Source organism: Notolepis coatsorum, assembly GCF_963971535.1.
Source record: "Notolepis coatsorum genome assembly, chromosome: 17".
NCBI lineage: Eukaryota > Metazoa > Chordata > Actinopteri > Aulopiformes > Paralepididae > Notolepis > Notolepis coatsorum.
This window is the reverse complement of record NC_140181.1, coordinates 35,338,437-35,350,487: the sequence shown is the minus strand read 5'-3', so window position 1 is coordinate 35,350,487 and position 12,051 is coordinate 35,338,437. Positions and strand designations below refer to the sequence as shown.

Genomic DNA, 12,051 nt, shown 5'->3' with positions numbered 1-12,051 from the left:
GCGCTGTATATACACACAAATGTGTTTCCCGGTTTCAATGGGTTAACCCCTTAACACACTGGACGCCAGAGGGCGCTATGGGCAGTGTGCCGTTGCGTGCCAGCGCTTTGTTGAATGGAGAGAATGCCATGTTTGCGAGTGCTTAAACTATATGAAAATATATAGCTATGGATCTAATAACGCTGTCGATTGTCAGTGAGTTCCTTCTGGTCAACATGCAAAAAAATATATATATAGTTTTTTCATCTGTAAATTTTTTCCATTTTATACCGTTGTTACGTATGCGGGTGAGTGGTAGTGAGTCCAATGGTGGAGGAGACCACGGAGATAGGTAGCTCTTTCTAAGGATGTGTCTTTATTAAAATACACAGAGCAGCGAAAGCCAGGAAAGTAGCCGGGCGTCAACAGAGAAACAGAGCAAAACGTAATATAAGTGCACAGCGAGTGGCTCAGCAACCTCTGACCAGCTCCTTCCCACACGAACGGATTTCTGAAGCCTCGACAACAAGACAAGGGAACAGAGAGTGAATAAGTAGTCACAAACCCAACATTCCAATCAATTAACAGTGACAGCAAATTGACAGCACAGTGACAGCAACAGTGGAGAGTTTCAATCCACTGGACAACAGGAATGGGGGCGTGACAACCAAAATGCAAATACCAACCACCAGGTGACAACATTCCAGAATGACAGCTGGGTTCCTAAGCAGGGAACCCAGAACGTTACAACCGTGGTGAATAAGAGTATAGTTTGGGTGATTCTGAGTAATCACAGGAAAAGACGCGAAAATAGCCCTTTAGTGAAATCCAGTTATCACGTTGTAATTTTTCGCCTGATTATCGAATCTTCCTGAAATCAACGCTAGATTATTGTTATTATGTCTCCTCATGCACCCATGAAAGGGGGCTTGTAGCGCCCCCTGCGTGCTGTGATGTGACCAACGGTACACACACACACACACACACACAGTCCACACAGACAGCTTCGATCATGGGAGAAAAAAATATCGGATCAACGCAAGATTGGATATATAGTGTCCTTACCTTATATGAACGAGGGGGGGGGGGGGGGGGGGGCTAGTTGATGCATCGTTGTAAGCACTTGTCCTGCCGGAGTATTTAAACCCTGCCCGCACGCCTCAGCTCGGCCCAGAAAACAAACTACATAGTTTCAAATGGAGTGCAATAGCGGCCGAAGGCGTTAGAGGGCGGTATTGACCGTCTGCCAGCTCAGACACATTCAGAACAGTATGCACAGGCTGCCCCGATGAATTATGAATGGCAATAGCGAATAAAAGAAATAACGATTAAAACCCGAGATATCTCGGGTTTGGCGCCCAGTGCACTAGGCAATTCATTTACTCAAGTGGATTCCTGAACACAAGAATGACACCGTTATCACTGACTGACTACCACAGCAAGCCTAGGTGGAACTTAATAAAATATTATTATATTTAATAATAATAATTATTATAAATATATAATAATCATTCTAAATATTTTTTTTCCTGTTGCACCGAACTCGTACCGAACCGTGACCCCAAAACCGAGGTACGTACCGAACCGTGGCTTCTGTGTAGAGAGTTGATAAATATCTCAGCGCATCACAGCGGAAACCTGATGAATTAGATGGAAATAAAGGAAGCTGGCATACGTGTGTGTAGTATTTTGAAAGAAGAGACCCAGGGCTTTCGAATTTCATAAAACTACACTTCCAGCTCACGCTAGCCCCTGTCAATCATCTGACTTCCAGCGTGATTTTATTTAATTTTGAAGTTATTTTCGGGATCATATATCACGGGTCGAACAAACCTGAACGTTATTGCCTTATGAATAGAACATAGTTTGTTTCTTTACCTTTCTGTGAACATCTAGCAAAAAAACAATTGTTGCAATGTGATGAAAAATGGCGGAGCTATTTATGTACATTATTTACATACATTATGAAAAAGTAACTACTTACAGTAGATTTCATTCCCTGATTTTGCTGCCCTGTCAGGGGCGCCTGGTGGTACTAAATCCAGATTGAACTCTGCCATTGGAAAGGGGAGATTTGGCCCGATCCATAGATGTGCAACTTGGCCATATTAAGGTCATTTATAGGCCTGATATTCTATATTCTATATTCCAAATTGCATGTGTCTGCATGGCAAAATTCAGTACTGTATCTACAAAACCCCCTGTAAATCATCTGCCCTTTATTCATTTGCTTAGATTTTTTGTACACTTTATCTCAAGAAGGTGCTGAATGAGCTCAGTGGCAATTTTTCACGTCTGGTCAATGGACCTCATTCACCAACATTGTCTTAAGATTTTTCTTACGACAACCTCCTTGGAAGGTCGAAAGAGAACACAGACGACAATTACCCCCTGATTCACCAACGAGTGGAGAGGTTGTCTTAACTTGCCAAATTATCACAGCTGCGAACCCTGGTTGCGTGTTCTCGTTTACTTCATTTGCATACAGACACGCCCCTCCAGCTCATTATAATGTGAGGGCCGTGTGCAAAACAAGAGTCTGCATTGCATGAGCTGATCCCGGTATTCAACAGGTAGAGCTGAAGCGCTTTCCGAAGGATCAAAATTTGATCAGATTCAAATGTATTCTCATAATACAGCACACTATAGCTATATAGTGGAATAGACTATTAATATTCCATATTTATACCATCTTGTTGCATGCTCCTGGCCACCTGCCGCTGCAGCGCGCGCACACACACACTGTATAGTCTACGTGCGTAATGAATGAACAGTATCATGACTCGGTTCATTGGGAGATAGTAGATACTGTATGCGCTGCCCTATATTAGTATGTACAGTACACATCTTAGCGTGACATCTTAAGGCCGCCACAGAGACGGGCGTGAGCGGACCAGACTCCACAGAGGCGTCGCGCACCCGTGTCACACAAAAGGCTGCTCAGCGTGTTGGTTGACATCGACCTGCATTAAATGTAGTAAACTGGCATGAGAAATGTAGGAAATTGGTAAGCGGTGGTACACTTGACTGAAACCTCAAACAACTGCGGACATGCCATGCTGAGTCTCTGTGGTCGGCCTTAAGATGGCATGCTGTACGTACTGTACGTACTACTATAGGGCAGCGCATACAGTATCTACTATCTCCTAATGAAACAAGTCATTAGAATAATATAAGCCTACTGTTCATTCATTACACACGTAGGCTATAAAGTGTGCGTGTGTGTGTGCGCTGAACAGGTGGCCAGGAGCACGCAACAAGACGGTATAAATATGGAATATTAATACAGTCTATTCCACTATAGCTATATCCACGCGATTAGGTTTAGTTCTTATTTATTTATCCACTGTCATTTGCAGTGTTGGTGTAGTGCTTATATTTATTTACAGACATCACGATGCCTCTTGAGGCATGACTGTAAATGTAAAACGTAATTTTTTATCATACACATATTGTCGTATTTATTATTATGATTATTTAATTCCAAGGATATCTGTAGAGTTGACATGAACGTAATCACCATGATTCCTCCCATAATAAAGCTCTTAACTCTTTCTGCGCCATACCCGACATTTCTCGGGTTTCGTCGCCAACGGTTGAGCGCCATACCAGACATTTCTCGGGTTTAGATCCTTTGATATTTTTCCTTTGATCCCCATTCTAAACACTCGCGTGGACCTCCCTGTATCTCCCTTGCACCGCTGCCTACGTTAAAATTGCAATGACGGGCGGTCAGGTGGCGTAGCGGAGATTGTGCTCGTCACCAATGCAAGAGGCTGCGGTCTCGACTCCCGGAGAGTCAGCATTGCCTTGGCTCGGGCTGATCGCTATACTAACTCGTTTGGCTGAGTTAGGGGGAGGGGAGCCGTGGGTGGGTCCTGGGCGTTGTGGACAGCGACCCCTACAGTTCGGTCGGGGCGCCTGCTCAGCAAGGGTAGGATCTGGAGAGAGGTAGTGCGACCTTCCACACGTTACACTCCCGGTGAGAATCTGCTGGCTGGCTGCCGGCTAGCTGCACATGCGTCGGAGGAAAGCATGTGACAGTCTCCGGCCTCTCGGACCAACAGTAGGGGAAAGTGCGCAACAACCAGGAAGGGGGTTGGGAATTGGCATAACGACTAACAGTGAGATGGGAGAAAAATCGGAAAAAAGGAGGGGAAAAAAGATAATTTAAAAATAAAAAAAATTGCAATGACGATCGAATCCCGCCAGGTGGCAGTATCACCTACCTTTTGAACTGGGATAGTTTAGTGTGGGGAGTGTCTGCAAGAACTCCTCCCCCTCAGAGGGAATCAGGACAGAGCAATCGGTCTGAGATTTTATTGCCTCAAAGCTATTGTTTCCCGTATGATAGCCATGCCCAATATACACGAGTAATTGCGATCACGATGGGACGACTGGGATTTATTCATTTTTGAGTACCTTCTGACTGAGGTAAGGTCTATTTTAGGTAACCTGCTGGTATTTTTTTAACCTAAAACATGCTTTTGTACCGATCACAGTGTCGTATTTTACCGGACCTAAAACATGCTTTTGGTAACGATCACAGTTTCGAGGTAAAACGACCCCCCTCCCCTTGATGATTTTGTGAAGACACACATATATATATGGTATATACCTTTGATTTGGAAATATTTGGAGTTTCAGGCAAGCAACCCGAACGATTTGGGCATAATGCATATAACACGTCATATCTCGCAATCTAGGAAAAAATATGTTGAGCGATGTTTAGCATGGAATAGCGCACAAACTAAAGTATGTAGAAATGAACTGGTTAGTCAGTGTTGGACTATAAACAATGCCTGTCAAATGAGCCATACTATTGTCTCCATAGCTATAATACAGAACACACGATGGGTCCGCAAACATCGCTAAAATGGTCAATAACGCTGGCGCCATTGAGTAGAGATGGGAAAACAGCGTGGCGTTCAATGAGTTAAGAACACGGTGCACACCAGTCTGTCCGACTTACGACTGCTCTTCAGCGCTCCTAAATCCTGCTCTTATTTAAGAGCGAATCCCCGTTCGTGAATCCCAAAATCGCCCGGTACCGGACCGCAAATTACATCACATCATAAATCAGTCTCTCTAGACTGTCTGACATAATTATAGTTTTTTTTTCAAACGTATTCAAGAGTAAACATCCTAACCATGTCACAACAGCAGTCATAGTGTATATTTTCAGCAATACGTTTGTTTACCAATAGGTTAAAGTGTTATTAGTGAGATTTTAGTTTTTGAAATGTGTTGTTTTGATCGCGGGGATCCGCCATTTCGAATTAGCGGCCGTCGCTGAATGATGACGATTATAGTCATTTTGAGAAGAGGACATCCAGAGCTTTCAATGAGCGTTGGAATTTTTTTAAACTACACTTCCCAACGGCTTCTAGCTGCCTTCAAGCTAATGACTAGTGTATGAATCTTTTTAATTTCTCTTATTACTCTGGATTATATACCACAAAACTGAACATTATTGGCATATATTGGAGCGCAGTTAGTTTGTCTCCCCTATTGTGAACATTTAGCAACCATCCAATTTGAAATCAGTTTAAAAATGGCGGAGCTGTCGCAAGAATAAAAAACCTACTGTACATACAGTAGATTTCATTCTCTGTTCTTCATGCACGCCTGGTGATACTAAATCCAAATTTAACTCTGCCATTGGAAAGAATAGATTTGGCCCGGTCCATAGTGTGCAAGTTGGCTATAATAAGGTAATTTATAGGCCTCATATTCTATATTCTATAATAATAATATTTCAAATTGGGTCCGGATGGCAGAATTCAGTACTGTATCTACAAAACCTTCTGTTTAATCATCTTCCCTTTATTCATTTCCTTAGACTTTTTGTACACGTGATCTCAAGAAGGTACTGAACGAGCTCAGTGGCAGTTTCTTATGTCTGGTAATTTTTTGCATGGTGTTATTCACTGTCAAAGATACAAAGAAAAATCATAATTCATATTCTCCTTTTGTTTCATCACAATTTAAGCAAGCCTAGTAATAGACACAATATGTCTGACACTGGGAATACATTCACTGAGGTCCATAGATGTCCCTAGATACCAAGAACATGCAAATGGACCTTGTAGAAGTGGAGCAATCTTCCATTTACTTATTTTAGGCGGATTTTCAGAAAATAGCGCTCCGGGCTTAAGAGGTTAAGTGGAGCTAGGACAAATTATTGTCATCTTTTGTCTTAAGTCTGTTGGTGAATGAGGCCCATCATTGAGTATTACTGGCATCTGACAGTCCATGCTCTCTCTGTTGACATGATGCTGTTACTGCCATCTACTGGCCAATGAGCATACTACAACAACAAGGTCCTGTCCTTCAGGGGAGTATTTCACAAAGATAAATTAGACGACTTTAACTATTCCTCCTGGGAGCGTGTCGAAGTGACCTTGAGCAAAACACTTAACCCCTAACTGCTCCCGATGAGCAGGTTTGCACCTTGCATGGTTGCCTCCCCCGTCGGTGTGTGAATGGGTGAGTCATAAATTGGATAAAAGTGCTATATAAATGTAGTCCATTTACTAGCCTGGATGCCAGCCACACACAAACAATACACACTGTAGGCCTACATTCGCCCACAATGTAGCCTTCACAGTGTTTGTAGAGACTGGCACAGGCACATGACAAATCATATCTTATCGAGTCATAACCAAGCTAAACAACTCCACACGTGTACACCTCCGACTGAATACTGTAATGTTACTTGTATGACCACGGCGGGTCAGGTCAAAGTAGAAAGATTGAGGATGTCATGTCATGATGTTTCACTATTTCCGTAGAGATCATCCCAATAAAAGTCCTGTCTGGATCAATGTGCAGTTTGTTGTTTGGTTGCTAAAACCTCATTGCTAACTAGCTTTCACGTTAGCATCCAAGGTTTGTTGACTTGACTGTACACACTGATGAAGGCCGGATGGACAAAAATATATTGTAACAGATGAGCAATTAAATCCTGTGATATATTTCTGAGTGCAATCATCTCTTCATAAAATGTTGACGTCTTCTTTACTGCTATAGCTTAGCTGCTAGCGAGTGTCTTGTAGCTTCTAATGGTAAATCCAAATGGTTATCCAAAGCACTTTACAGTTCCTCACATTCACTCACACATTCACACACAGGCGGAGGCAACCATGCAAGGTGCCAACCTGCTCATCGGGAGACATTGTGGGTTAAGTGTCTTGCAGACGACATTTTGTTATATGTATCTAACCCACAGGAGTCCCTTCCTCCAATTATGGAATTGTTTCATTATTTTGGCTCTCTTTCAGGTTTTCAAATTAGTTGGGATAAAAGCAAATGAATGCCAGTACAATTAAATAAGGATAGCTCCTCATTGAACTCTGTCCCCTTTAAGATTACCAAAGATGGATTTACTTACCTAGGTGTAATCGTTACTAAAAAACCTGAACTCCTACTTGAAGAGAATTGGAAATAGAAAATAAAACAGTTGAAACAGAATATAGATTTTTGGAAGACCCTCCCATTGTCACTGGTTGGGAGAGTAAACGCTATTAAGTACTTGACTTTCTATTTTATACTTATTATACTTTTTATAATTATTTATTTTTACCTTGCACACTCTCAGGAGCAAAACAGAAAGAAACATTTCATACAAAAGTATCCTGTATTTCTGTATGACAACTAAGTAAAGAAACTTGAAACTTCAACTTCAACTTGAACTTTCTTTAAATTTCTTGCTGTTCTGTGATTATTATCCTCCTCTTCTGCTAACCTGCCGCAGGGTTGGTTGTTATTAACACTGTAGTAAAGTCATCAACCAGCAGAAACGTTGTTGCTTCCTGGTTCAGTTTCGAAATAAAAGTCAGACTTGGGTCCCTTTTCAAAATAAAGGTATTGAACAATACTATCGTCACAGTACACAATCTGTATCGTCCCATTTTAGTATTGTTGCATCCCTAATACATACTGATAATTGTTAACTTAACATCAGAAGTTATGCAGTGATACGTTTGGAAAGTTATCTGACTATTACTATTATTATGTAGATATCAGCTTTCATCCAAAGCGCTTTACAATTTGTTCCTCACATTTTACCCATTCACTCACACATTCACACACAGACGGCAGAGGTGCCAACCTGCTCATCAGGAGCAATTAGGGGTTAAGTGTCTTGCTCAAGGACACTTCGACACGCTGCCCGGGAGGAGCGGGAATTGAACTGGGAACCTCCAGATTACCAGACGACTGCTCTACCTCCCGAGCCACTGTCGTAGATATCAGTTATTATTACCTGTAGATATATGTTATTACTTGTAGATCTCTGTTATTTCCTGTAGATATATCAGTATGTAAACAGGAGTTTGTAGCACATTGACTAAGAACTTTTAATATGTTTTTATATTATTTTCTCTGCCCCTCTTTCTATCTCTCTCTCTCTCTCTAGTTCCCTACCAACGGCAGTAACCAGATCCATATCCCAGCGTTGAGTGTGGACGGTCTCTCCACACCTGTGGTTCTCTCGCCGGGGCCCCAGAAGCCCTGAGCTCCTTGCCTGGCTGCAGACCAACATCCTGGGCATAATGTCGCTGCAGGGACCCCTTACCCTTCTGGAGGGCTAGAGGATGAAGGACACAGCCCTGGAAAGAGACTCTTATCGGAGATGGCGATAGAAACGTGGAAATTAGCCTGCCGCTAACTTGTGGCTACTATTTTCAGAGACTGGTTTGTTTTTCCTCACTGATCAGAAGGTTTTACAGATTAGCCGGAACGTACTTCTGCTACACTAGACATCATGGAGTGAAGAGAGAAGGGAACGATGAGAATGGGCTTGACGTGTAACAAAGGCCATGATTTGAATTCAAACCTGTGAATCTCCAGTATACGCTGCGCGCCTTAGCCCGCTATGCTGCCACGGTGCCCCTTCACTGACTAGAGCTAGAATGTAAACTATCCTGCTAACCTGAGGTGATAGAATGATTCAGATCTTAGGTACTACTATCCTGCTAACCTGAGGTGATAGAATGATCCAGATCTTAGCTACTACTATCCTGCTAACCTGAGGTGATAGAATGATCCAGATCTTAGCTACTACTATCCTGCTAACCTGAGGTGATAGAATGATCTTAGCTACAACTATCCTGCTAACCTGAGGTGATAGAATTATTCAGATCTTAGCTACTACTAGCCTGCAAGCATCCAGACCTTGGCTCCTCACCCAGTATATAATCTCAATAGAGGCTGATGGAGGTACCACAATGGTGGCAGCTAATCTTCCTGGGGTTAGACTATTATCTATTTCCTCTTCATCATCTCTCCCTCTCTCTGCCCGACCCACCGACATACTCTCTCTCCCCTGGGATGAACCGACACCCCTTGCACTAGAGAGAGACGGACAGAAACCATGTTGCAGAACTTTGAAAGCTGAAGATTACACTCCACTGTGTCTCTGCGTGGTGATGGGAACTACATGAATGTTTCATTAAACTTGACGAGTCCTTCCTGTCCTTCCAAGTACCACACCTTCTCAGCAGGCTCCAAGTTCCAAGTCTCGACAGTCCAGGACCTCAGTAGTGCCCTAATGATGATGAGAGTGCGCCTAAACGTAGAGGTAAAATGAGGAATCATCCAGAACCGTTTTTGTCTGTGTTTCTGTGCGCAGTATGGTTACTGGCACTCGACTATCATTCCGAAGTACCAGCCTGATTGGCTGCTTGAGGAATTGGCTGTTTGAGGAATGGAAATCTTTCAGCCCTTCTTAAGGATTCACACTATGGGGAGATGCTAACTAGCCAATGCTAACTGGCCTAGCTGAGCCACACGGATACAAGGGCATGTTAGCAAGGGGCTAAACGGCAACTAGCCACATGAAATTCATCCACAGTAAAATGTACAGTTTGGCGCGGGGCTAAACGCTAACTATCCTAGCTATGTTAGCTCCCCTATGGATACAGGAGATGCTGGCTAGTGGCTAAATGCTAACTAGCCTAGCCATGGAAGCTACTTGGATGTACAGTACACCACACCAAGAGATGGAGTCAACTTGACTCCTTGGAATCTTTTAATTCTCTTGTTGTCTTTTTTAACATTTTAAATATATATATTTCTGTTATTTATTTTTTGTTCCCTTTTGTCTGGGTAGTTTGACAGGCTGTATGTTTTCAGTGTGTCTCTATGACTAGGTTCCTCGATGTTCTTTTGCCTGTTGTTATTCTGTTAGCGATCTTGATTGTGAACCTCATGGCTCTTGACTGTAATGTTGGACTGACTGTATCTGTGTAGATTTTGAATTTATTGCCAGACGGGCCTTTTGCTGTCAGCGTGCCCATGTTGGGATTAGCCAATCAGAAACATTAGTTTTGTAAATTTAACATTTACAGGACTCACTTTACAGATGAACCTGGGCAGGTCCAATTGAATCTTGGTCTTACTGATCCTATTGGTCATCTGAGGCCCCACCACTCCTCTTTTATTGGTCATTGTGAAACACCATTCCCCTTTTTATAGAACTGCCTGGCAGTGGACTGATTTTCTCTGCAGCAGTTTAAACTGACCAATCACAAAGTAGAGGAGATGATTTACAGGTGTTTTAAACTGACCAATCACAGAGGAGAGGAGATGATTTACATGTGTTTTACGGTCGCTCAGTATTTTGACCTGAGCGGGACATCATGGCTTCATTTACCGTCAGATCTTTTACAAAGCCAAGTCGTTTTCTATACATGTACGGTATGTATAAACATTGTATATTTTCTAAACCTGTACAGGCTCGGAGGACAGTGTGTTTTGACATCATCGGTTTTAAGATGCAGCCAAAAAAGAAAACTCAAGGAAAAGAAAGAATAAAAATCTCCAGCTGGGACTTGATTCTTCTGGACAAGAAACGTTGAAACACTGTCTGCAAACAAGGAGATGGAAACAGTTTTAATGTTTCATAAAAAATCTATAATTTTTTTTTTTATTGTGGTTTAGCCTCATGGAGGAAATTATCACATTCCTTTTACCAGGTGATTCCTAATCAGCAATTCTTTATGATCTTTTATGATCAATAACTGATGTTTCACTTCCTGTGTTCATTCCCGGTGTGGTTATAGATCGTATAGCTACCGCTTTGCGTCCTTCTGGAATACATCCCTACGTCAGTATAAACACTGAATAAATCTCCACATGCACCTTTATACACCTATTCGCCTGGCCACACCCCCATCCGCTCCTCTACATAAGCAGGGGTGTGGCCATACTAACAGCTCCTTCCTTACTTTCACCACGGCGAGTGTCTGTATACACCACTCGAGTTTAGTGTAAAGTGTTTGAAGAGGAGCTGCATAGACATTATTTTATTTTTCTTTCTCTCACAAGTTTAAGAGAAAAGGCTAAGCTATAATGTCTTCATCGGAGGGTTCGAGCGTTCACAACATCACCCTTCACCAGCGATTTTCCATTGCCCCGTGCGTCGTGGGGCTGCTCTGACTCCACGGTCGTGGCAGTCAGACGCACCCGAGCGGCGTCCGGTGGGAAGTTTGCCTCTCCGAGGGGCTGTTGAGCCAAGGCCGTCTCCCGTGAGATGGCCTAGTTCCAGCTCTGGTTCCCCCGCCAGTGGACGGTCGGCCGATAGGGCGACGGCTCCTCTGGTGGCGGAGGATCTGAGACGCAAGCTCTTCGCCTCTACTCGCTCCCGTCGTAAGATGGTGAGCTGCAGGGGCGAACGGCCTGGCTTTGGGGAGTTGCTGGAGCCAGACGAGGGTGCTCCTGCTCGGTCTCCTTGTCCGATGGAAACGGAGGATTTTATGGAGGGAGCGGGAGCGCTCTTGTTTGACGCCCCGTTGGAGACGTATCACTCTCCCCCTCAGGGTGTGGCAGGGGGTGATATGTCTCCTTGGGGTCCCTCGTCATCCGGTGTTGGGTTAGAACCTCCGACTCAGAGACGGGGTGCCCAGCTATCAACTACGTCGGATGGTGGCGCCACACATGGCAGCCTCCCGTACGTGAGGGACGCGGGCTGCGTGGAGGGAGGTGCGCATGGGGAATTGCATGCCTTGTTCCCGGAGCTCATGGCGGCCGCCACAGCCGCTAATGGCGTGGCGTTGCAGCAGCCACTGC

At 43.6% G+C, this 12,051-nt stretch overlaps 1 protein-coding gene across 1 annotated transcript in view; it reads left to right on the top strand.

Annotated features, from left to right (window-relative positions):
* Window positions 1-11,063, top strand: part of elk1 (ETS transcription factor ELK1) — a 76,131-nt gene extending 65,068 nt beyond the window's left edge. The window contains exon 11 of the mRNA XM_084333413.1: window positions 8,399-11,063. Within this exon, the coding sequence (XP_084189539.1) occupies window positions 8,399-8,497 (99 nt within the window). The 3' untranslated portion in view covers window positions 8,498-11,063. The remainder of the gene's footprint in view (window positions 1-8,398) is intronic.
* Window positions 11,064-12,051: the final 988 nt, after the last annotated feature.